This window comes from Sylvia atricapilla, chromosome 25 (genome assembly GCF_009819655.1).
Source record: "Sylvia atricapilla isolate bSylAtr1 chromosome 25, bSylAtr1.pri, whole genome shotgun sequence".
NCBI lineage: Eukaryota > Metazoa > Chordata > Aves > Passeriformes > Sylviidae > Sylvia > Sylvia atricapilla.
Genome location: NC_089164.1, coordinates 3,312,802 through 3,339,039, shown reverse-complemented (window position 1 = coordinate 3,339,039; position 26,238 = coordinate 3,312,802). Strand labels below are relative to the sequence as shown.

At 48.1% G+C, this 26,238-nt stretch overlaps 1 protein-coding gene across 1 annotated transcript; it reads left to right on the top strand.

The window, feature by feature from the left end:
- The first annotated feature begins 131 nt into the window (after positions 1–131).
- Positions 132–25,851, top strand: ILRUN (inflammation and lipid regulator with UBA-like and NBR1-like domains). The gene is made up of 5 exons (XM_066335981.1): positions 132–393; positions 11,927–12,081; positions 15,271–15,468; positions 17,158–17,486; positions 24,976–25,851. The coding sequence occupies exons 1-5, from the start codon at positions 236–238 to the stop codon at positions 25,009–25,011; spliced, it is 876 nt and encodes a 291-aa protein (XP_066192078.1). The 5' UTR covers positions 132–235; the 3' UTR covers positions 25,012–25,851.
- The last annotated feature ends 387 nt before the right edge of the window (positions 25,852–26,238 follow it).

Genomic DNA, 26,238 nt, shown 5'->3' with positions numbered 1-26,238 from the left:
CGGGCAGGCGGCCCCGCCCCGCATCGCGCGTGGGGTGACGCCGGCCGGGGGTGACGTCGCGTGCCTCGCGCCGCGGGGCGGGGCGGCGCAGGCGCAGTGGCGGTGGCAGCGGCGCGCGCGCACCCACTGCCCCCCCCCCCCCAGCCGCCCGTCCGCCCGCCCCCGCGCGCCCCCCCCGCGCGCCCGGCGCTGAGGCGGCCCCGGCCCGGCCGCCGAGCCCCCGGGACCCCCGGCCATGGAGGGCATGGACGTGGACCTGGACGCGGAGCTCATGCAGAAGTTCAGCTGCCTCGGTACCACCGACAAGGACGTGCTGATCGGCGAGTTCCAGCGCCTGCTCGGCTTCCAGCTCAGCCCCGCCGGCTGCGCCTTCTTCCTCGACATGACCAACTGGTGCGGGCCTGGGGCCGGGGGGGGGCGGCCTGAGGGGGCTCGCGGGGCCGAGGGGCCACGGGCCCGGCCCGGTCACCCCTGGGCCCCGCCAGGGCGGGGGGGAACGGGCGGTGTTTGTGCTGGGCCCTCTGTCCCCTGCCCGGGCCCGGCGGGCAGCGCGGGGCCGGAGGCCGCTCCCATGGCCGTGGGGCAGCGGGCCGGGGCCGCGGCGGACGGGGCTGACTCCTGGCCCCAGCCCCGGGTGCGGGTTTGCCACTTCGCCCGTCCGAGGGCCGTGGAGCTGTCGGAGCGGCAAACAGATACACGGGGCGTGTGAGCCGCGGGCAGGGACTGCGTTCGGGGACGGGCTGTGGCGCCCCGACTTTGAGGCAGTTTCAGAGGAAGGGAAATTGTGGCAGAAAGGCGCTATAGGACCCTGGAAGCGGCCGCGGTGCACGTGTGAGAGTTACCGGGGTGTTTGGGGGAAACTCAGCGTCTGCTTGTGGACTGAGGGTCTCTTTAAATCTTCCGACTTTCGGGTGTGTGTTTGCCTTGATAAAGGCTCTGTGTCACTGCCCAAGGAAAAAGTAGGCACGGGTTATCAGGGAAGGTGTAGCTCGAGAAAAACAGGGGAGATATTCAGTACAAGGGTGAAAAGCAGCAGCTAGGAGTGGTTTGGTGCAGTAGCTCAGGAACTGTAAAAAGGATGTTGTGGAGCAGCTGCTCTGTGAGTCGGGGGGTTTGGCTCGTTTTGAGCCCTTGCACTTCTCAGCCCATCTCTAAAGTGTGTTGACCTAAAAGCTGTGCAGGGTGGGGGCTGCAGGAGAGCAGATAGGTGCTGTGTGTTTCTGACACGGTGAACAGAGATCACTTGGCTAAGCTCTGCTTAGAGGTAGAACATCAAACCCAGAAACCTCGGCTTTGAAAACTGAAATCCAAGGGGAGGTCAGGATATCAGGATATCAATATGGGAGAAAACTTCTGTGGAGTTGTTGAGCTTATAAACAGTGATAAGACAACTTTGTTGGCCTTTTGGTTTTGCTTCTCCTTCCTTCTACAGCTCTGTAATGAATTCTAGTGGCAAATAAGCATCTGCTGAAGGAGTAGGGGAATAGCAAGTAATTCCTTGTGTTTTGTAAGCTGCCACAGTGTGAAAAAAGGTCTGGAGGAGTTCAGGAGTTTGTTTGGAAGAAACGGTTGGTTCCCAGCAGAAGATGCTTTCCCACCTCATCCGTGTGTTGGTGACATGACTAAAACTGACAGTGCACTGTAATCCTGGGGGTTCTGTGGGGAGCAGGGAATAGAGCTGAACCTGAAACTAACTCCTGAAGGTACTTTGTGTAGCCAGAGTGTTCCTGAAGCAGCTCTTTTTCATTCAGGAATGTTGAATTCTAGTTTGAAGTGACAGCATTTCAAATCCAGCCTCAGAACTGAGGGCTTTTTCAAATGTTAGTTTCGGTTGAAGAAGATCTGAAGTAGTTAAAATAGCCTTAATTTCCCAACTTCAATCGTTTGGTTCTGAAAACATTGGTTTTCACGTTTTTTTCTGAAATAAATTGATAAGTAAATGATTTTTCTGAACTAAATGATGAGTCTTGTGGCTGGGTGGGCCTGTGCCCGTTGTGGTGGTGAGATGTGTGTGCAAACAAACACGTGCTGGGACTGTTCTGAGAGGGCTCAGAGCCTGTGTCAGTGGCAGAGGCTGCTCCTTCTCCCCCAGCCTGGTGCTGTTCCTCATGCTGGTGTGTGCAGCTGCCAGCTCTGCCCTGTGCCTGTCCCTCTGCCCAGCTCCCACCCCTTCCTGGATGGCCGCAGGGTCGTTGGCTGTGCTGGGCTGACCCTGCTCTGACCCCGCTGTCCCCCAGCAGGGACAATGAGGACACGTGTCCCTGTTCTGGAAGCACCTTCCCCATGTCATTGAGGGGCCCTGTGCAGTCCACACTGCCCAGGTGATTCAGGTGCCTGACCAAGTTTGCCTTGTGTGGCCTGGGATTAGGGTCAGAACCTTCTGGCACCAGCGTGTTATGCAAATAATTTGTCTTGATGACAGCGTCAGATCACTTTTCCAAGTGTTAAAGGCATGGCACGTTCTTTCAGGGATGATCCCTTCTTTTTGCACCAGGATTGGTGTTCACCTGCAGGTGAAATGGTGAGGGAGCTCATGGTGGGGTGACAGAAGTGCACACATCGGGTATTTCAGGGTCTCTGTAACAATGTCCCACCTGCGAGTTAATTAACAAAGACATAAATAGTTTCACTAGAACTTGTGCCCAGGTGTGGAAGCTGCTCTTTGTGAATAACTGTCATCTCCAGACCCGCAGTTCCTTCCCCACTTTGTGTGTTTCAATTGTGAGGGGACACTCAGAGCTTCATGTGCTTTGAAAGATCATTTCCAACAGCATCGTTAGTAATTGTGGTCAGAGGATTTAGGGTGAATTAGCAGTACTGCTGGAATAAAGGAATTACTTTTAAAAAGATTGTTTGGCCGATTTGGGAGGAAAAATTAGTGGCTGACTGGGGAGGAATACCTGTAAGTAGCCTCTAAAAGTTTGTGTCCACTTCTCCAGTGCTCCTTCACACCTCTGTCAGGCTTGGGCAGCGCTAAGGAACTGACAACTGGCTTTATTAAGTGCTGCAGAAATGCTTTGGGGTTGAACATATGCATCCAAAGTTTCAGAGGCTGTTCCTTGATCTGCAGGAAATACAGGTTAAACCCTTTGTCTTTCCCTGGTATTTATTAAACACTTTCCTAGAGTTCTGTCTGTTTTTTCTGCTGACTTCTTGCCTTCCTGCTGCATAAATCTGATTCCCGAGATCCTGGCTGTACATTCCCCAGCAGCAGCACACACCATCCTGCTTTACTATTTCGTTATTTATTTCTCTTCACAGAGGCTGCAGAGGGAGAGGCTGAGCTTTCACTTTCGGCCTCAAACCAAAAGTGAACTCCTTTGTTCAAAAAGCAGAAGCAAAAACGAACTGTTTTCATGCTGAAACGTTTCTTCCTTGGGAGGAAACCCTGGGCAGTGGAGTGGGGAGGGCATTTTGCTACCGTTGCATCCAGGATGAAATCCCCCTCGGTTACCTTGGCTCTGCTCCCTCCCCTCCAGATGTTGGGCCCCACCACAGGTGGGAGGCATTTCTGTGCTGCAGTGAAGTCCCACGTGCTGCCTGCAGCTCCACAGTGATCTGAGAGATGGGCACAAGTGGGTCTGAAACCCTTTGGCCTTGGCTCGCCTTCACAGGGAGCTCCTGGAACTCCATAAAAGTCATTGAATTCCTCTAAAGCTGGTGGGGAAATTGTATTGGGACAAGAAAAAGGAATGATTTTCGTTTAATTGGAGCGTGTGCCAGCTTTGTGGGTGAGAGGCTTGGAGCTGCTTTAATTCCGTGAGAAAGTGAATTAGTTTGAAGTAGCTGATGGTGGTGGATTTAAAATCCATATTTTAGTGTAGCTGGCTCAGAGATTCCTAGTTTGGAAGAGCTAATGTATATTTCAATATTTTACATGTAATATTTCTTTACATTCTCTTTTTAGCTCTTGTTTAGAAAGCTGAATTTTTATTAGATCAGTAGGTGTGATATTTAGTTGAAAGGTGTCAGGTAATGATGGTTTCTATTGTGTGTGGGGGGGAAAGAAAGCATTATTGTAACAAAGCTTTTTGGATCCAGCTTTAGGTGAAAAAGGTCATTATTTGTAAGGTTGACAGATCTCTTCTGGAGATCCTCTTGTTTTTTTCATCTGTTTAGGAGAATTTGTAGCTGTGTCACGGTTTAACTAGTACTCCCAAGGTGTGATGTTTTGCATGAAGATAAACTTGTCTCTGAAAATACTGTGGAAATCTGCAGTAAAACCTTATTGTTTGTCATGTCAGGTGTGGGACAGTTCTGTGCTACAAATGCCTTAGAGATTCACATTTCCATCCCTGTGGGTGGGCTGTTCAAATTTTTAATATCCAGTGAAACATCTGTGTTGCCCAGAAGTGGAGGTACTTAATTGGGGACCTAAAGACATGGTTTAGTTAATAGGGGTTTAATTGCTTTTCCCATGACTTATATGAGATGTAGGTGCTACTCAGAGAAACATTTGAGGTATATTTGTGTAAGAAGTCAGGGCACTCAGAATTTAGCAGAACAGACCTGGTGAAGGGGATTCACTCACAGGATGTGTTTCCCACAGTGGCTCACACCAGCATTGCTCCTGATTTTTAACCTCAGGTGTTTGCAGACATCTGCAGCATGTAAGTGTCCTCTGAGAACAGATGTTTGGGCTGCTCTTCAAACTGAATCCATGTTCTGACAAATGTGAGGAAAAATTCCCCACTGCTCTGTGTAGACCTCGAGCTCAGTTTTGACACTCTTCTCTTTGGTGAGGAATCCTCGTGTCATGGAGGAGGCAAGAAACTGAGACCTGATTGTGCAAATAAATCATCCTTCCCTGGGGATGCCTGTGGCTTTTCATTCCTCCCCCAGCATCCATGGGGCAGTGACAGCAGTGGGTGGGAGTTCCTGTTCCTTTGCTTCTTGTCATCATTATCAGGTGACACTGACCAGAGTCCCATGTTCTTTCTGTGACTCAGTAGACGTTTGTCAAACAATCTGTGTCTTGGTGTGACTCTGGGCAGGTTAATATTTGGTTATGGTGACCAGCTGGGCCACATCTGGTGAGAAGGGTTACCCCAAAACATTGATGGGGTGTTGATAAGCTTTAGTGGGGAAGAAGGAAGCTGAGGCTCTGGACTTGATGTCCATCTTACTCCAGGGTGACACGCTGTCCTCAGAGGCAGAAGCAGACCTGGTGGTTGCTGATGTGCTGGCAGGATGTCAGGACAGTCTGGGGAGCTCTGTGGATTGCTGTGGATGCAGGGCATTTACACCCTTGGGTTGGGAAGGGAAAAGAGGTTTTAAACTGTTTGGTCTGTTGTAGCTCACTTGAAACACAGTGGGATGTCTCTTAGTGCCTGCGAACCATCCCAGACTGCTGCCTCTCTGTGTCCACAGCTGTCTTCTAATGCTACTAAAAATAGCAGCATTACAGAATTAAACAATTTAAAAATATTTTCTTAGAAGCTTTTATCTAGCGCATTTAAAAAAAAACCCCAAACACACACCTCATCTCCAGAACAACTCAAGTTTTTGACCTGATTATTTTGAATGAAATCTAGACTCTAAAAAAATTGTATTTATAACTGTGGAACATACTGTAATTGTGCTCCAAGGTGCAGAGCATTGAAAAATTTGGTGCCTGTGGCATGAAAGCATAAGCAGGTAACTGTAGCAGAATTGGGTACAATATAATTTTGGTCCAGCTGGACTCTGCCTGACATGCCCCAACTTGTTCTCTGACAGTTTCTGTCAGAGCTTAATCCCCCTTCCCTTTCCTGCAGACAATTATAGATCGGTAACATAGTTTGTCCTGAGGAATTGGCAGTTACAGAATCTCCTGTGTACTGGCAGCTCTCAATGCCTTTCCACTGGGAAGAGCTCTTGCCTATTTTCACTGGCAGCTCCTGCTGGGACATTCTCGGGATATTTTACCCCCTCCACTTAAAGCTGCTGGGACCAACTGCTTTGGGAGGGCTCAGCTGCTGGGGGTGGTTCTGGGGGCTCCCACTTGTAGCACCATTATTGTGGTGCTGCTGTTGGGCAAAGGGGTTGTGCTCAGGTGCTTCACTGTGCTCAGGTATTTCACTGTGCTCAGGTGATGTGCTCAGCCCTGTGCAGGTATCTCGGGAAGGTTTCAGCAGCTGCTGTTTCTGTGCACGTTAAAGCTGCTCAGGGAAAGTGAATTCCGTGGTTGGTTTGGTGCTCTGAGGACACTGTGCCTCCCCTGTGGGCTCCCAGTTTCTCTCCTCGTGCTGCCCCTGCAGACACAGGATTGCTTCTGTCACTGCAGGTTTCTGTCTTCTTCCTTGAACCCCACTTGTATGTGGAACTGCTGCTTTCAGCTGAGACAATGAAATGTTTTCTGTGTCTTCATGTGAAAAAATACATAAGCTTTAAATTAGCCAGATCTTCTCCCCCTGCCTTCAGCTGTGTAAATTCAGCTTAAAGCTTTCAGCTTCCCTCAGTGGTCCTTTTCCATCATCAGACATCTTCTAAGGTAGTTTCCCAACTTCATACATCGAATTTAGTGTAACTTTAGTGTAAGAGAAGTCAAGAACCACACAGAAATTTTGCTTTCTGAAATTGTCTGCTAAAAGATATTCACTCATTAAAATTCCAGCCCTTCAAAACATCTTAAGACTTTGCACTTAATTGCCATGTGTCATCCCTATTGAATTGAAAGCTCCAGGTAGAAGTGCTTCCCTGCAGCATGATGTGCATGTCTCTTCCCCCATCCCCTCTGGCCTTCTCCAAAGCTTGGAGTGAGGCATCTCCTGCTTCAGGAGTGATAGAAGCTGTTGGAGATGTCCCACCTTGGAATATCAGCAGTCCAGGGCCCCAAGAGCTGAGGTGAAGAATATCCAAATAAGATTGTGGAAACTAAGAGACAAAAGGGGTTGCCTCACTTGGATGTCTCCCATATGTGTTTTTAGTCTCTTCCCCCTGTATCATGTAGAGAAGTTCCATTATTTGGGAACTGAGAAACTGTCCATCTGCTGCACTATTTCTTTTTGTTTTTTTAACAATAGGCACCTTATGGGGTGCTGTGGTGCCTGGTTACAGACTGCATTTGGAGAGCGAGAGGAGGTCTGTGAAGGTGGAGACTTGAGTTACAGGAGGAGTCCGAGGTGTCCTACATCACGTGTTGTGTGCTGGAGATTTTATTGTGCTGTTCAGCACTGCCAGCGTCTACATTGTGTATTTCCAGGAGATGTCACCTGAGTGGCTTGGCTCATGACAAAACACTGCACCCTGCGAGTGCTGAGGGACAGACTTTGGCACCTTCCTCACAATGACCAAGTCCATTTGTTACCTAAGCAGTATTGCTGGCTGTCTCTGCATGACCTCAGGGCTGATCCCATCTGAAATTCCAAATGGGAGGTGCCATTGCAGGGAGCCTTCTGTCTGTTGTGTTCTCCAAGAGCTCAGGAGAAGCAGAGCCCTGCAGTGTCCCCCAGAAGTGGGCCATGTGGGTGCTGTGCCGTGGGTATGGGCAGGAGCCAGAGGGAGGGGAATTTACAGGCTGGATTTGATCAGCCTAAGCTGTGATTTGATTTGAATTTTTACCCCCCCCAAAAATCTGTTCTTGAAAAAAAATGACATATTTTTCTTTTGCTCTGTCATCAAGTAATTTGACAATATATGAAAATTTGCAGATTCCTGTAACATTTATAGTTCAAATTCTAATGTCCCTCATCTCGTATGTTCTGCTTGTACTGCTTTTCTTCCAAGATACTGAACTTCTCTATGCTGAAAAAATTCTCCATGTTCTTGGGAGCAGAAGGGTCTTGGGCCCATGCCCTGCTTTGCTTGAGGCCTCAACACTGTCTTCAATTTCCTAAAAAAGTCTGATACAATGAATTAAAAGACAATTTTCATTTATCCGTATATTGCTGGTTGTTTGCAGGACAGGGAGGTTGTGTAAGGAGGCCTCGAGTTTGTGAACTGATTTGGAAGAGTCTCTTTTAATTTTGAACACTGAATTACTTTAATTAATTAATGGCTAAACATATTGGTTTAACATAACAAAAGGCTGTCTGGAAAAAACAGGGAAGGGAAAGAAGGGCTCAAGATGAGCCACCTCTTTGCTATCACTTAAGAGTTGTTAAGGGATGTCGCCAGAGCTATTAGCAGAGAAGATTTTAACTTGACTATTGTAATTTAGCTCCTGAGGCTTGAAATGAAGCAGCAGAGCAGAAAGATTGATCTGAAAAGGAACATTTTGGTGTTGTGTGGGAAAAGCACTTGACACCCAAGAGTTCCGGGATGCCCTTGGAGAGGAAGGAGTGGGATACCCAGAGTTAGAGTGGATTTGGTTGATGATGTGGAGCTACAACCTCTATTTGCTTCCCACTCCCCTCTCTCTTTCTGGAATCTTGTTCTTAGGGCCACAGTTGAACACGGTGCTGAGTCCTGGGCTCACCCCATCACTGGGGTGACTTGTGACTGCAGGCTTTTCCTGGGAATTAGGGCTTCCATCCTGTCGGACCTGCTCTGTAAGTGTGGCAGGGCTACAAACTGCTGCAGTCCAGGACTGCTCTAAAAATGGAAAAATTGCTTCATTTTGGGAACGTAAAGAGGGCCTGAGACCTGGAGGGCCCTGTGAAGAAAGAGCTGCATGGCCACCCCTGTAATTAGAAGAGCTCAATCATGTCAATTACACTGGCTGGATTTGCAGAGTTGTTTGGTTTATAATAGTAATTTATCTCGTATGGCAGAGAGCAGAGGGTGGTAAGTAGTGTGGTGTAAGTCACACTGAGAAGTGAAATCAAGCAGGCAGGGATGTGTGAGCAGAAGCCTTTAGATGATAACTGGACCTTCTGAGGGCTGACCCTTGTGTCTGTCCCTGCAGTGGCTGCAGCTGGGGCTATGCACTTACAGCTGGGCACGAGCCTAAAGACCTAAAAACCCCCCAAATATGTATTTAAAAATAGAGAAATTTCAGGGCCTCGAGTGTGTTTGCTGTAATGCATGTCTGTCATTAGGGTCACATTTGGTTGTGGGCTGCACTGATGCTGTGCCTGTGGCAGAAGGGCGAGTGCAGGGTGTGCTGCTTGGGCTCAGCTGCCTGCACATCACCAGACTGCAGAGTTCACCTCTGCAAGTGGCATTTTCCCCGGAGTGCTGCCCTCCGACTGCTCCGTGGGGTTGTGGGGCCAGGGAGGAGTGGGACAGAGCCAGTGGTTGTGCAAGGAGCTGAGAACAGAGCGAGGTGTGAGCTGGGGGTGTCTATGGCACAGAGCACGGCTCCTGCCACTGTCCCTATCTCCTGGGGTTGTCTGTGTCAAAGAACATGAACTCAAGGCAGATTTGCTTTGTCATCCTGACTTTGGCTTTTGCCACTGCGAATTTCTCTTCAGTTTCTGGAAGCTTCTTTTTAGTTTTCTACTGGGAATTCCAAGAGGCATTGAAACACATAGAGGGGCTCACCCCAAACATCCCCCATCACACAGATCAATCACGTGGTGGGAGTGGGGAGGTGGGTTTGGGAATATTTGATCATAAACGGGGCAAATCTGTTACCAGCACGCGTTGTTCTGTAGTTAGTTTTTAACTCGATGCTGCAGAGGAGTGTTGTTGTTTCCCAATGGCAAAGCGCGCTGAAATATGACCCCGGGATGGGAGTGCTGGCCCCAGGCCTGTGTGCACAAATAGCCCACTACCTTCTGAGGCCTGTTTGCAACCCAGCAAACAAACACAGCCGGGCTGCCTCACCGAGAGTTGCGGTAGAAATCTGCCCCTCCGAGCTTTTATTTTTCCTCTCCGGTGTCAGTAAAACGTCAGTACCACCAATTCCAGAACCATCACTCACAAGATGTTGTGGTCCGTCTGAAAATGTAGTTATGTAGCAGTGGATTAGAGAGAGAAAGAGCTGCATTGCTGTCTTTTATATCTCCTACAATACCTTTTGCCTTGGATTGTTGTACTACAGGAAGAAATCCTAGTGCAAACTAAGCTCCAGCTCATGGTGTTAGCTGGGTGAGCGAGCAGGAGTCTCTTGGCACAGCCCTGGTGTGAGTTATGTAAATCTTGTGCAGTGTATAAGCAACAGGCGGTTGGTGACGTAAAACTGAGCATTTGTCTCTGTTTACTGGCTAATGTGACACGGCCCCTTCCTGCAGCATTTTACTGAGCTGGTGGGATTAAATAGAGCCCTGACACTCCTAAGCAGAAAACGCCTCAGGCTGAATAATGGTTTCTGCTCTGGCATTCAGAGTTCTGGCCACGGCAGTGGGACCTGGTGGCTCCTGTGCTGGACCAAAGTCCAGACGGCAAAGGTCTGGCAGTGAGGCTGGGATTGCTGAATTGCTCATCGATCCCCGTGGCCATGTTGTGCAGGACATTTCTCCAGTGCCTCCTTAGCAGAATGTCAGGAACTCCTGTGACTCACACAGCGATTATCTGCTGGTGCTGTGATGGGTGGATTGATTGCAAAACCGATGGGGCTCTTTGGGTCCTCTCCCAGTGCCCCCAGTGTGGCTCTACCCTCTGCTGTTGCCCCCCCAGTCAGCTGCTGCACTTTGGATCCTCTGAGTTTTCTGTAGGAGAAAGTGACACTGCTCCCATGCAGTTCAGATTTTATCCAGGATGTCTGATTTGAATGTTTTTTTGCCATGAACACTGTAGGAATTGAACAGGAGGCAGTTTCTTTACTCACTGTTTCAAGCTTCTTTCCAGCTGGCAAGCAGCCCCACAAAACCCTGTGTTTGCTCTTGCTCAGGGTCACGCTGCAAATGTTTCTCTTGCTTTCACCTTGGCTCCCTGACTTGGACACATGACACCCCACCACTCTCCAGCCCCTCAATATGTCACTGTGCCCACACAGAGCAGCTTCTGCAGGGCTTTGGTTTTGGTGGTGGTTCCCAATTCCTGAAGTCTTGGTTTTGTCGGTTGGTTGTGGGTTTTTTTTTCTATCCTGCTCAAAAAAGCAATACAGATTTTTGCAATCATGAATAAAAAAAAAGCAGTTGTTATGCCCATTGCGTTTGGGGAGATTTTACTCATCTCCATTCTCACAGCACCCACTCACAACATGTAAATCAGGGCCATAACCTCTCCGACATGTATAAACAGAGGCATTACATGACTTGCCAAACACTTACATAATGACTTAATAGTATATCGTGGAACTGAGTTAAGGCTCATGAATCCTCTTCCTGCCTGACTGTTCCTCTCCTCACATTAATTATCATGAGTTGTAGCTACATGGTGGCTCAGGAATCAATAGCATTGTGGCTTTCTGAATGTCCTTAATATATCACAGACTTGCACTGTCATTTATCTATATTCAGTGAGAACTTTTGACTCAGGTGGTTTGTAAGTTCCTGCGAGTTGTGACTACCCAGAGCTGAAGAGGCACTTTATTGATGAATAAACAGTTTGTACCTGGTGGTATGTTTCAAAAGCAGCGAGGCTGGAGTTATTATCTGTAGCTACTGGTGCCCTTTGACCCTGAGAGTTGTCAGAAGAGTGTTCTTCGTGTTTGGTTCCTCTTGTGCTCCTTTTGGACCTTGTGTGCCAAAGTAAAATGGAGGGGTTTGGTTGGTCCTTTTGAAATTAGCTGAGGTAACAAGATTGGTGTGAAGAAACTGCCCCGTGTTTGCCTCCTGTGGCATAGCTCTTCTCTCCTGAACTGTTCACCAAGTTTCATAAAGAACTGTTGCAGCAGAGGACTCTAAGACTTGTAAATTCCAAGATTTCCAGGGAAAATAGAAGCAGAGTGGAAAAGTGATGTAAACCAATGTCCCTGGCAAGAAAAAGTGCTGTATTTTGGGCTCAGTTATCTTGGAGAATCCATATGCAATAGAGAGAAAAGCTTTTAAAAACACATGAGCAGCAGAGTTATTACAGTCTGGATATTTTGCTGAACTGTTTAGGATGACATATGATGTGTGCAAAGGGCCTGACCCACCTGTACTTCAGGTTGTAATGTGCTTTTTTTCCTTTCCAGGAATCTACAAGCTGCCATTGGAGCCTACTATGATTTCGAGAGTCCAAATATCAATGTCCCCTCCATGTCGTTTGTGGAAGATGTCACCATAGGTGAAGGAGAGTCCATCCCTCCTGATACCCAGTTTACAAAAACATGGAGGATACAGAATACAGGTGAGGCCTTTGGGCTGCAGCAAACCCCAGGTTTCTGGGATCCAGAGGGAGGGATGCTGGCTTGAGGCAGGAAGCTCCTGTGCACTCACCTGGGCTGCAGCCACCCTGAGATGCTGCCAGCACGTGCAAGTTCCTTTCTTGGGTTGGCAACAGCATTTTGTGGTGGGATGTGCAGCTCGGTCAGGTCACCAGTCTTGTTCCTCGTGCCACCACACAAACAAACTCTAGGAAACTTGTATACAAACAAGGCAGTGACACAAAGGTCATGTGGCAGGTCTACTTTGGCAGAATTGCCTTTTCATGTTCTGAGAGGATGCAGGGCTGGAGAGACCACATTCCAGTTTGAAATAAGTCAAAGCAGTGGCTGGGATCCAGGAAGTGGGGCTGGGCAAAGTACATTCCCAGTGCTTGAACTGGGATGCAGACAGAGAGGAAAATGAGATCCGTGGATGTGAAGGAATCCCTTGTCCTCCAGCAGTGCTGTGACAGGATGTTGCATGAACATTTAAAACAGTGTGCCTGAATTTCATTGACCTGCTTGTGCTTGTGTGAGGGAGAACAATCCCACACTGAGGTGTGATGTTGGGAGTCAATAGAAGTCAGGTTCAGCTCTCTCAGTATTTCTGCTTGTGATTAACTGCCATACTTGGACTGAATATCCACACTAAAACCACACTAAAAATCTAAGAGGGGATGTTTAAGAACACTGATAATTAGGAGGGGATTTTTGAGAGCACTGATTTATAGAGAGAATGTGTTTTAGAGGAAGGATTTACTTTTTCTGCCTCCTTTTGTTTGAAAGTACAATGGAAGGGTGATGTGTGGAACTTGCTTGAACTCCAGTACTGTGAAAAGTTGACTGGCATTTTTTTTTATAACTGTCCCAAATACAGCTCTTACAAATCTAGTCAGTGTGATTGCTCTTGTTTCTCCACTCCTAGTATCTCAAATCATGTGTGTTATGATTACACCTTTATCTTGGGCCCTTCTGACTCCTCCCTTCCTTGTTCCTCTGATGTGCCATTTCCTGGATGCAAATTCAGCCTTAATTTAACATCCTAGTTCAGGGGATGTTTCATTGTTCTTGGAATATTTCACCTTCTGAAATCCTAGTACTTCTAAAATGAGGGACAGGAGCCCATCTTGATGTAGGATTTCCGAGTGTTTTGGCTTCTGTGTGATTTGAACCTGGCTTGTCAAACCATCCATCCATGCCCTAACAGTGGTGCTGGAGGCCAGGGTTTGGTACAACCACACTGCTGAGGGTTAGTGAAGTGCAGCTTCACATGCTGGTTATGACTGTGCACTGTGAGGACTGCAGCATTTGAAAACCATTCTTTGGTTTAATTAAGGTATAGTATCAAAGGGCTGTAGTGTTTCCAGATAATATCTACTTGTTAGGCAGATAACTGAAGCAGCGCCAAGGTTTTTAACAGCTCTACAGGAGTCCTTGATTACATGACTTCAGTTCTAGAACACAAAATACCTGAGGCGTGTGTCATGGAGCGTTGCAGGTCTGATGAGTGTGACAGGCAGAGCTCAGAGATTGTCAGTTTGAGGCGTGTGAGCTCAGTTCAGTCAGGTTCTCATATGTGTCAGTAAAAAACAATGCCCTGCTCTGGTACCTGCAGGAGGGTGCTGCTTTTTCTGCCAAAAGAGCAGTTTGTGTAGTAGAACCATTGCTGAAAGAGCTGCAGGATTTAACAGCCTGGCTTTCTCTCCCGGCTCTGCCCCCAGCTGCTGCTGGCTCTGCAGGACACTCTGCAATTTATCATCTCCTGAGAGATGAGTGTACTGGAATAGAATGACATAATTGTAATTTCATTTTATGAGGCTTATCAGTTGCAGCGTTCTAGGCACCTTGCAAGCCTAAAGCCATTAAACCCGATAAAAATCACATAAATAATTTAAACTAAACCATGTTGCTGGGCTGCCAACCTCTGCAGATGAGGCTTCATGCTCAAGTGCCCCACGCCCCAGGCTGAGGTCAGCCAGACACCCAGCTCCTCTTTCAGAGCCCTGCTCTCTCAGCACCTTTCCAGCTGAAACAACCCTCACATTGAACGTCCCACTGCGCTCCTGCACATCCCGCTCTCCCTGCCAGGTTGTGAATTCCACAAATAAGGACTTGACAAGAAAACCAGTCCTTGCTGTATCTTCACTGGAGTATCCACAGGGATTAAATTAGCAGGCAAGCTGTTGCAAAGGATGCTCCTTGAGGTAACGTGAGGTCAGAGCAGCCTCCAGCGCGCTCGCCTCGGACCAGACGGAGCAGTTCCAGGCTTCGTGGTGGTTCAGGCTTTCCGTAGCCATTTCCAGCAGCCTCAGCTGAGCAGGAGGTGTTCTCAGTCCTTGGCTTAGTCATGTGATGTGACTGGGGAAGAAGCAAAAGAAAATTGTGCTAAACTGATTTTTCATGAGTGTCAGAAGCGCTTTTTCTTTCTGTCTGCCCCAGCACTTGTTATCTTTGGCAGCGGTGCCTGCACGCAGGAGCTGTTTTCTGTCTCCCTGATTGCCAGGTCACGCTGTCAGTCCCAGTGTCTGCAGTCTAAACATGGATCTCCACAGATAACCGTGTGTTCACAACCCTTCCCACCTTTGCACAAGCCTGGGAAAAGGGTTGATACAAGGAGAGAAATAAATCCATTTAGGAAATCGTGCTGGCACTGCAGTTACAGCTCAAACTACGAGTTCCTCTTGAGACTCCTAACAGGCTTAGAAAGAAATGAATCCCTGAAAGGACGTGTTGCCAACACTTTGTATAAATTACAGGTATTTGATGTGGCATGGTTCAGGGGCTTCACGGAGGGAGGCAGAAATGGGGACACACAACACAGCCCTGCCCTTGTCTCTGCATCTGGCCCTGGGGAAGGGGAGGTGTGTGTAGGCTAAGTTGGGTTTTCTGTGTTTAAGCTGTTACACAGTGACTTTGAGAATTTTTTTGTGTAACAAAGACCTAGAGATTACTCAAATAGGAATTGTTCTACTGGTCCTTAAATGCACCAGTTAAGCCTGCTCTGAAAACCAGGCTTCCTCAGCATCCACTGCTGCTGTGTCCTGTGTATCTTGGTTTCCTTTGACCGTCCAACAATTGCACAACTGTTTTAACAAGCAGGTTTCATCCAGTCTTACACAAACAAAGCTTTTCCTGGTGCACTGTCAGTAATTCCCTCTCCCGTCTAATCCCAGGGACGGAGGCGTGGCCCCCAGGGGTTTGCCTGAAGTATGTCGGTGGAGACCAGTTTGGCCACGTGAACATGGTGATGGTGAGGTCCCTGGAGCCGCAGGAGATGGCCGATGTCAGCGTGCAGATGTGCAGCCCCAGCACCGCCGGAATGTATCAGGGACAGTGGCGGATGTGCACTGCCACGGGACTCTACTACGGAGGTGAGCAGCCCCTTCCCAGCCCTCTGGGGACAGCAGGGACACTGCAGGCCCATAACAGAGTGGGAGGGCAGAGGTCTGCCAGCCCCAGGCCTAAATACAGAACACAGAGTAAAAGAAAACATCAAGGGAGCTGCTTTGTTGTCTTGGTCAGTGTTTTCTAAGCACTGGAACAAATTACAGATTACATAAAACTCTGGAAAACAAAGGGATGTGCACATCTCTCATGGAGACTCTTTCCTGGTCGGTCTTTGTTGAGATTCTTTCACAGTTTTCTGTTGCTTAACATTGTGAACTGCACATGGGCATAAAATAGTAGTGAAAACCTCATGTGAGAAGTTAATGCCCAGGGTTTAATGCAGTGATTTAGTGTATCCCCTGTGAGCTCTTTCTCTGTTTAAAGAATACATTTGGCTATTTTGCCTGGGTCTCAAACATCTGCCTTCAGTGCAGCCTTCCCTCCCTTTTCTGCCAGCTTTGAGAACATCTTTGTGTCTCTGTTGGCAGCTGGGAGTATCCCAAGTTTCAGGGTTTGAGTGAGAGGTGGTGTTGGTGCACAAAGGGAAAAATACCAGTGCCCAGAAAGAGGGAGCTGCTGGCAGCCCTGCACTGCCCTGTGGCTCCTCAGTGTCTGGAGGGGACACTGTGTGTCCCTGGGGCATAGGCAGGGATATCCCCATGCAGGTGGGACAGCCTGTCCAGTTTGTGTTGCTGGTCCCATGTGCTCACAAAGCCGAGGGTTTCCCAGGATTTCCAGAGGGTTCCCAGTCCCGGACAATGGAAGATGTCACTGCATTGCCAGAAGCTGTCACTTTGGCCAGCGCACGACCTTGGCCGCCAAGCTCTGAGTCCAAGGGACTCTTATCCTTCCGCCGAGCTGGCGGCTTTGCTGGCGGCTGCTCCCAGGTCTGGCCCGGCGATCCCGGAGCCCCGACGTTCGTCCCGTTTTGGGGCGGGGGCTCGGTGGTGCCCGCCCGGGGCGGCACCGGGGCTGCAAGGCCGTGAGAGAGCGGCAGAGGGCGCTGCGGGGCCGCTCCAGCGCCGTGTTTGGGCGCTGGGGGGATCGCTGGTGGGTGTATGAGGTTAGGGGGGTCACTGGTGGTTGTGTGTGGTCAGAGGGGTCAGTGGTGTGTGTATGTTCAGTGGGGTCAGTGGTCTGTGCGTGTTCAGGGTGGTCAGTGGTGGTTGTGCAGTCGGGTCAGTGGTGTGTGTGTGGTTAGGGGGGTCAGTGGTGGTTGTGTGTGGTCAGGGGAGTCAGTGGTGGTTGTGTGTGGTCAGGGGGGTCAGTGATGGTTGTGCAGTAGGATCAGTGGTTTGTGTGTGTACAGGGATCAGTGCTGTGTGTATGCTGTGGGGGTGTGTGTACAGTTTTCAGTGAGGGGGGTTGTGCTCAGGAGGATTATTGGTGTGTGCTGGGAGTCCTCGACCTGGTCTGGTGTGAAGTTCCCCTAAGCAAGTCATGTGCTGCTAAGATAAATCCCACTGTCCTCAATTGGCTCCTAAAATACAAACTCCCAGTCCCAGCTCTGTTAACCTGGGGGCACTGGAACCAGTACTGATGAGACTTTGTAAAAATGTGCTTTAAGCACTAAGTCTTTTTCTTACTAGTGTAAAGGATGGAGCTCATTTTCTCCTTCTGATCCTTCCATAAAGTCCCATCTAGTGACAACCTAAACGTGTGTCTTTCCACAGATGTCATCTGGGTGATCCTCAGCGTGGAAGTTGGAGGACTTCTGGGTGTCACACAGCAGCTGTCATCCTTTGAAACAGAGTTCAACACGCAGCCACATCGCAAGGTAGAAGGAAACTTTAACCCATTCGCCTCTCCACAGAAGAACAGGCAACCAGATGAAAACAACCTAAAAGACCCTGGGGGTTCCGAGCTAGGCACAATCAGCAAAAACACATGGGGGCCTGCTCCTGACCAAATCGAACAAGATCAGAATGGACTGTCACAAAACTCTGTAAATCTCTCCCCCAGCAGTCACTCGAACAACTTGTCGGTAGTGACGTACAGTAAGGTAGGTGCCCTGGGCGAGCAGGAGAACGGGTAGGGGAGGAGCCTGGCAGGTGTGTAATTGCTCTTCCTTCCAATCTGCAAAGCCCTTTCCTTCTGCTTCTGCCAGACCTGCTAAAGAAGGTTCTGAATTTGACTGTCTGACTCTGCCAACTCCTCATGTTATATTAAAGTATTTTTGCCTCTGATAGACTCTACCAGATCCACCTTTTTGTTTTTGCTTCAAGTCCTTCTTAAAATTTATATAACCTTGTTTGGGTGCTGTAACCACAAGTGGCCGGAGCCTGCTCCGGTTGTGTGTGCAAATAAGTCAAAATATCTCTCTAGATGTGTCCTGAGTTTGACATAATTTTGAACACAGAACAAATAACCACACCCTCAAACTTCAGATTAGCCAGATAAGTTTTTTTTAGCTGGTGTGGGGAGACTAAAGAACTCACCATTTGATCCCAGAAGCTGCCTGCAGGAACAGTCAATCAAAGCACTGCTCCTGTCTGTGTCCTTGTCTTGTTCATAATTGTAGGTGACTTTTAAATTATCTTTACTTTAAATCTCTCTCAAAAGCTTGCTTGGTGGATGCTATATGAGTCTGAGTGATATTTTGACTGTTTTTATTTGCTTGTGTGTGAAAAATGAATTGCAGGATTATTTACAATTCAGAATCCACCTGTTAATGCAGCAGTATGTGTAGGTGTGTACTGTCGTATGTCAAACTAGTTTGATTTTTAAAATCCTTTAAAAATGCTTTACTGTACTTTGAGCAGGCTGTGTAGGACAATAACACTTGGTTGCTGAATGACTTAATAAAGCCCTAATGTTAGTTCACCTACAGCACTTTAGTTCCTCCTGGATGACCTGCCTGTCCTGTGCCAGCACATCTTGTTTAGTGACCTTTACCCCAGGGCTGTGCATTTTTTTATAGCCAGCACTTGTGGGGTGAGCCTGATTGCCTCCCTCTTAGTGCTCCAAACACCATCTCTGGGCTGGCTCCTGCTGCCAGGCTCTGCTCTTACAGCATCTCATCACAGTGGAGTGGATGGTTTGGGAAATGACCTGTCAGTGAAACAGCACCTGAAAGTCGCTGCTTTAGTGGCTGTGGGGTCGTGGTGCTCCCCGAGGGGCCGGGCTGGGACTGGCTTCAAAGAAGGTGTGAGGAACCAGAGCCCGTGGCAAGGAGCAGCTGTGCTGTGGGAGAGAAGCCAACAGGAGAGTGAAGCACCACCTGAGAGGTGTCACTAGGCTGAAGTGAGCTGGTCTGGCTGGTAAACCCAGAGCTCCTTGCTCTGAGGAAACGGGGGCGGTTATAATCTAATCCCAAACGCAGGGCAGGTGACCTTTCCTCTCTTTTTTTCTGCTTGTTTTGGTTTGGGGTTGTTTGTTTCTTTTACAGAATATTCTTGGGTGGATTTGAGGTGAATTATCTGAGATTAAAGCAGACATTTTGTTTGGTGGCTTCAAAAGAGACAACTTTATGGTCCTTTCTTTTGGATGGGGGTGGGGGATATGGAAAAGCTACTTGATTTTTGGGATATTTTTTCTCTCTACTGTAGTTCTTTTAATTTGTGACATACTAAGACAAATTATTTTATCCTTTGGAGGTTGTTCTGGTAGGTCTGAAGATCTGAGTCATGTTCCAGCCTTGCCCATTCTGCCCGGGGCAGGAAGTTTTCTGCCATAGACTGAGTATTCATATTGGTACAATACTGGTTCTGTAGTAAACAAGTTTAAGGGAGTTGGATATCCCAGACACCTGATCTGGTTTGAAATGGCCAGGTGAACATTCCCCCCATTCCCTAGCCTGGCCTCTGAGAAAAGAAGATGCAGTTTTGTTTGGTTTTTTTCCCTTTGTGTGCATGGTGTCGCCAGCTGGGGATGCTGCTGGAGCAGAAAAGGGGTTATTAGAGGTGATGTCAGGAATATTGAATTACCTGAGGAACAGATGGAGCTCCAGTACCTGTTGGGAAAAGCTCTGCCTGGCCCATCTTCTCCACATCCCCAGGGGGTCTGACCTGTACTCTGCTGCTGCAGAGGAGAAGGAAAACTACTGCACTGGGAGTTGCTGCCCTGTGATTGAATATTGATGTGAAAGGCTTTATTTCAGGTTCTAGAGCAGACAGAAGAGCACTGTGGATTGGTTTGGCAGTGGCACAGACTCCAAGATTCCTGGATTTTATCTATATTGGGCAGGACCTCTGCCCAGTAGATATTTTTGTCTCCTCTCATGTACCTGGGAGAGGGAGGGAATCCCCAGTTGTGTTTGACAGACCATTCAGTGAGTGAAGGAGATGGTTCAGGTTTAGTTAAAGTGTTGAGAAGAGCCTGTATCCTGTATTTAAAAGTAAAATAAGCCCTTAAATATTTCTCAGATGACTGTGGAGGCTTCCTCTGCTGACAGACACTGGGGACACCCAGTCATGCAGTGCATGAGACCATGAAATCTTTGAGATAAAACGAGCAGTTTCTGGCATCTGCAGGTGTAAAACATACTCGAAGCTGCCAGACCTTGTTGGAATTAGTTTTCCCTCTGGTGCACTGAGCAGGTGTGACTTGTCCTCTAGAACTCCCCACTGGAGCCAGGATTGTGGTGATGCTGACGTGCCATCTGCTGCTGGGGTTAGACAAGTACAGCAGCATTTCACACCTGGAAACATTCAAAATGCTTTTATACAGCAGCAGAGTGTGTGCTTTGGGTGTCCCAGGGAAAAACAAACAAAACCAGATACAGAATTCCCTGTAAGTGGGTAAGATGAAACCTGTGGTATGGTTGGAAGAAGCTGTGTGCCCTTTATTCCTGCTATGACACCCACCTCCCTGAGGCTCCCTGCCCACCTTCCACACACACTGCAGGGAGGCTGCAGGCCAGGGCCTGTCAGGCCTTTGCTTGAAGCATGTTGTTGTTAAAGCTGTTCTCAGTGGAGTTTTTGCATGTTCTTAGATGTAAAGATGTGCCTAAGTGCAGGATAGGATGCCCAGAAATCCCCATGCAGGGATACTTTATTCTCTGGCAGTCGCTTTCTCTGGATTCTCCAGAGATCTGAGGTTGATAGAGCTTCCTCCTATTTACTCCTGTCTCATAGCAACCCTGCACGGTCACTGCTGCTCTCTTGTGACTGGCTTTCCCATTAAAAGCTCAAGATCCAGTCTTACAGTGCCTGGGAATTAAGAGTTTAATTGCTTAACTGAGGAAATAAATGTACTGGTTTCCGTGTCCGGGAAGATCAGAAATGAATAGCAGTATTCTGACACTTAGATTGTACTTAACATCTCTATATAAAATCCACAGACCTGTATCTAAACCTGCTGCCCAGATGAATTGAGGAATCACTTCTCTGTATGCCATGCAGAAAACTGCACCTGGAGGTTGTGATTCTGCAAGGATTTGCCCAGGCAGGTCACTGAGCATCATCTCCACCAAAGCAAATGGTGCCTGGCTGTCCTGGTCATTGCTTGTGCTGCTCTTCAAAGCCCAGTGAAATAGAAACATATTTGGAGTTCACAACTCTAAAATCTGAACTCTTTTTTTTCCTGCTGTTTATTGTGCTCCCCATCTCCCTCTGTTCTGTGTGGAGCTGAGTTACTTGGCAGCTTTCTGTACAAGGGGAAACCAACCCTGTGTCCTTGGAGCCTTTAACTGGCCTCCCCTCTCTGAGCTTCAGTGTTGTTGCTGCTTCTAGAGCCGTGCTTCTCCCAAACCTGGGCCTCCAATTTGCAGATTTTTGGAGTACCTCTGTAAACTTTAGACAGAAATAGTTTTACTGGAAACTGGGCATCAAACGGTCTTTATGCATGAGGATGATGCCCCAAAAATGTTTGCATCTATGGAGGAGAGAAGCTCCTTCCATCCTGATGTCTGGGCTTCACACTGGGCTGGTCACTGTGTGGTCACATCCATTTAGACACAGTGGGAGAACTTTGGGCTTGGAGCTCCCACAGCACTGCAGCCTGGGCTGGGATTGCCTCTGTAGTGAGAGATCAGTGGTTTGGGTGCTGCATGTCAGCTCATTCATGAGATTCATGTCCTTCTGGACTGTGGGAAGTGCCAGATAATCTGATTTTAGCCCAACTTTGCTCTGCTGCAGCCCAGGAGAGTTGCCTGTTGTTTATCCTGGCCTGGCAGCACATCAGAGAGTTGTGCATGGGAACTCAGTCAGGTACCTGAGCCCTGCCACCTCCTCACCCACGGGCACCTGAACCAGCTCTGCCTGCTCCCAGAAGGTCCTGAACGTCCTGGTGGTCTCCCAGCCACGCCATGTTTGCACAGCATGCATGGAATAAAACACAAGTGCTGGATGCTTTGTTCTGTGTTTGTGCTCAGTTTACGTAAGCGAGGTTGGAGCAGCGCGGGGTAGGAGCGGCCTGAGGGGATGGGGACCAGCAGCGTGGGCTGGGGCCACTGCCAGTGTCCACTGGGAGGTTCCTGTATTGCTGTGCAGCTGTGCATCCACCTCCTGTCCCTGCAAGTGTACCTGCATTGGTGGTGACTCAGTCACAGAGGTGAAATAAAGAGCTGTCTGAAAGCCCGTGTGTGATGGTTTATGAAAGATTCACTTAATCCTCACTTTGTTCCCAGCACAGGTACCTCGGTTTACAGAGCTCAGTATTCACAAAGGGTTTTAACTTTGCAAAACATCTCATTTCCTTTCTAGAGGCACGAGTCAAATGATAATTGATACCAGTAGTTGTCATGCAGAGTCTCTGCTTGGAAAAATCACAGTCCTGTGTTGTCACACACTGGTCTGTGTGAAGAGCCAGTGCTCCCACCAGCAAGTGAGCAGTTACTTCTAGGGAACATTCTGGAAGAACTAAAAGTGAATTTGCAAAGCTGCAGCTGAGCTGCTCATGCAGACAGTGATCCCACTTGGAGGATAGACGGGAATGCACCAAAAATAGTGGGAATAATCCTTCCATTGAAACAACTCAGAAAAACTGCAATTGTCTGCAGAATTATTTTTTGCATGTTTGTGATGTAAAATGTTACATAGAGGGGATAATTAAGCTTGAAAATGTTATACAGGGGTTTGTTACTTGCATTGCAGCAGTAACTGAAGTTTTCTGGTATCAAACCCCTACATTGTGCCTGGTAACTAAATGTCATGGGACAGGGGAGATGGAGTCACCTGCACAGGGTCTGCACTAAAGCAGCTCTCACTCAGCTTAAAAATACAAGTGGGGTTCAATTTTGCCATATTCTCATGTCCAATAATGAATCTTGGGTAGGTGAAGTGCAGTGAAGAGGGGGCAATACCAAAAGGAAAGATTTGGGGCTTTTCCATGGTGCAGTTCCTCGCGTCAGGAGGAGCTGACCACAGTCACGGATTGTGGGGCTGCTCTGGCATTGCTGGGGAGCTCCTTCCAGGGTGTCAGGTGTTCAGTGCAGGGTGGCAGGTGGTGCAGAGCTGCACATGCTGAGGAATCTCTTGTGCTGAGCTAAATTCTGCGTTTAGCTGACACAGTTTGCATAATTGCGTAGCTTGAAATGAGGTGCTCCAGAAACCAGTAAGTGGAGATTCAGAGGGTTTCCCTGCAAACCAGCTCACGGTGACTTCACAGGGTCTCTGCATCCAAAAGCACAAATGAGCTGCTCTGATGTCAGACTGAGGCTGACTGGCAGTTCCTTACACCACGGGGGGATGCTTATGGAACCCTCAAATTAAAGCAAGCAAATTTTGTCTCTGTAATTTTGTCTCTGAGGTAACACAGGGTAAGGGGCTCCCAGGGTGCCCCCAGCAGAGAAGCAGGGGGTGATTAAACTCCTCCTGAACTCACCAGGCAGTGCCTCAAACAAAGCCTTCTGTGCAGGTAACTCGAAGCAAATTCTGGCAAATGTATCTGTACAGGTAATCAGCAGCAAATCTTGTTTTCCTTCTGCAGAGTGCTAAGTGCAATAGCTTAATCCCTGTGAGGTGAGACTGCTTGGGATCCTGTTTATACATTGCTTTTCCTCTCTGTCCTTTTTTTGTGCACCTGCTCACGCCATCTTAATGTTTCTCTCCTGCTTCTTCCCTTCCCCCAGTTTCACTGAGAGTATTTTTGGAAATGTTGGATTTCTCAGTCTCTGGATTTTGATGGGAGCATCTCCTTCCTCAGGTGAACTGTCATGCTGGAATCTGCTGGCTGTTCTCTTTTGAAAAGCTGTACCAACTGGCACTGCAGCATATTCCTGGGGTAGAAGCGTGTTTGTTTTTCCATCACTTGCGTGTATTTCTGTCTGCAAACAGCAATTTCCACGTTCCCAGTCTTTCATACTTCCCACGCAGTTCAAGAGATGTCCTGGTTAATTGTCTGCTGATCCTCCTCTTGGTTGGATTCTGAGAGCTGCTTCATTTTGCCATTTGCTTGTATTTACCCCCTGATTATATCCCCAAGAATGAATTTTTTTCTCTCCAGCTGTAGCAAGATTACAGACTGTTCGTGGCACTTCCTTCCCAGTTAGATCTGCAGCAGAGCTCTCCAGCCTGGGGTTTGCCAGTGACGTTGATTCTTTACACAATCTGAGTTCCTATTTGTGGTTCCATGTCCCTGGCTCCTGCAGTGAGGGGGTTTTGAAGTTGTAGAACACACAGGAGATGGTATTTCCTAGGAAATTTGCCCTGTCAAAGGCAGAGTGATGAAAACTGAGGTCAGACCTTCCCATTCAGCTGGAACAGGAATGGTTTGGGCTCTCACTGCCTTACCCAGAGTGTGCTGGGAAGAGCTGGACTGTGTTCAGAAACATTTGCATAGTGGTCTTCCAACTCTGCCATGAGATATAACAAGTTTTTCTCCTTCATCTCCCTCCTGACCTCTGTGTGTGTCTGGGTTTGTGTGGGAGTTGTACCTTCATCACTGACAAACTTCATCTCTCTGTGAGCTGGGGCATCCCTTGCTGCCTGTTGGTCTGTCTTCTGCTTCCTGATGAAACCCCGGATAACTGATCCAGACAATAGAATTACAAAAGGAGTTCCTGTTAATTTGAGACCTGTGACTAGATCTGACATTTAGATGACTCACTTCAGGATGTAAAGGAGGGAAATGGATTCAGTAAGGGAGCATTTGGGGGGTTTTGGTAAATACTCTGGTTGATTTCACTGGAGGCAAATGTGTATTGTCACCTTGAGAAGGCACACATGGCACTTGTGGGAATGGGGATTTTTTTCTCTTGGGTTTTTATCTGGCCTAGCCTCTTACTCAGTTACTGCCCCATGTCTCTGGGACAGACTGGGGGGGCTGCAGGGACTGGCCCTGCAGGTGTTGTAGCATCTAAAGGGGATTCTGGTATTGAAAACACAAGTTATTTTGTGGCCTTGGCCTAAAAAACATCTGACAGAGGTAAGTGCTGGCATCTGCCCTGTCTGGGGAAACCAACCCTGAAACTTGTGGTTTAAGAGTGTTCTTGGAGCCACAGTGGGGTTGGTGGGAAGCCCTGGGCTGGGCTGGGCACTCTTTGGAGCTGAGCACGGAGCGTTTTGTTTCTTGCCTGTTGAAAATTGATTATGTCTCCAACTTTCTTTCAGGGTTTCCACGGTCCTTATCACTTCGGACAGTCTTAAAACACAAAAACACAAAACGGGTATCGACAAGAGGAGAATTTAAGAAAAAGCTGACTTTTGGGGGAAGGGAGGGGGATTCATGTGGCAGACAGACCCAGCGTGGACCCCCCTTCTCTGCCTCCGTGTTCTGGAAAAGAAGAAAAAAACAAAAGCCCAGTAACTTAAGACTAGCTGTTTCCAGAGGAAAAATCCAAAAGCTGAGTATGCATGTGTGACTGCTGGATTTCTGAGTGGTGTAAATGCTATGAGGAAGAAGAGACACCAACACTATGGGTTTTTAGAAATCATCTTCACACGTAATTAGGTAGCTTAAAGAGAAGTTTAAAAATGAAAATTTAAAAGCCATCTTTAAAAAAAAATATTTTGCCTACAGAGCGGTTGTAGTTTGAGCAAATGTTTAATTTCTGTTTGTTTCTTGTTCTTTTTTTTTTTTTTGGTTGTTTTTTTCCTAAGGGACAGCGTGCATTTTCCCAGAATGTCCTGGTTTGCTGCCGAACGGGACTGGCTCAGCACCCGCTGGGGTTTGTGCAGGGACTGCTTCTGTCAGGCTTTTTTAATGCCAGGTTGGGTCTGCACCCAGCACTGCGTTTTTAACAGCATCTGCTGGTTTTAGTTACCAACTTTTTAAGCTTTTATTTCCTCTTTTCCTTTTGGTTTGGGTGTTGCTTTTAAGTTGTCCTGCGTGTCGTTGGGAACCACGCTATGGACAGGTCTTGGTATCAGAGCTGGAGAGGGAGACTCTGGGTCTTCTGGGATAACATGGAGGGCTCGTCTCCCTTCTCCCTTGTACATGAAATACACAAATACACACCCGTGTTAATAAGAAACTGATTTATTCAAGTTCCTGAGCTGTCCTGTGTGGTTAGCAGTTTAAAATCCCTTTTTGTTCACTCTCATGTGCAGTAGCTGTGCCTGGAGCTGTGTGCCAAGGGGAATCTCTGTACCTGTAATTCACCTGCTGGTAGTTGCAAAGCTTCACAGCCATCTTTTTCATTTGGAGTGTCCCCTCTGTCTTTCAGAGCATCAGTTTGCATTTGTCTCTCTTGTGCTGAGGTGTAGCTTAGAGGCTGATCCATGCGTTCTGGAGCACAGAGCAGGAGTTGGCACCACCAGCTGGATCCCACTGTCACCTCCTCTTCTTCTGCCTTTGTCATCTGGGCTCGGGACTGCCCTGAGCTCTGAGTGGGCTCTCAGGGCTCATGCTAGGGGAGGGGTTGCAAAAGATTT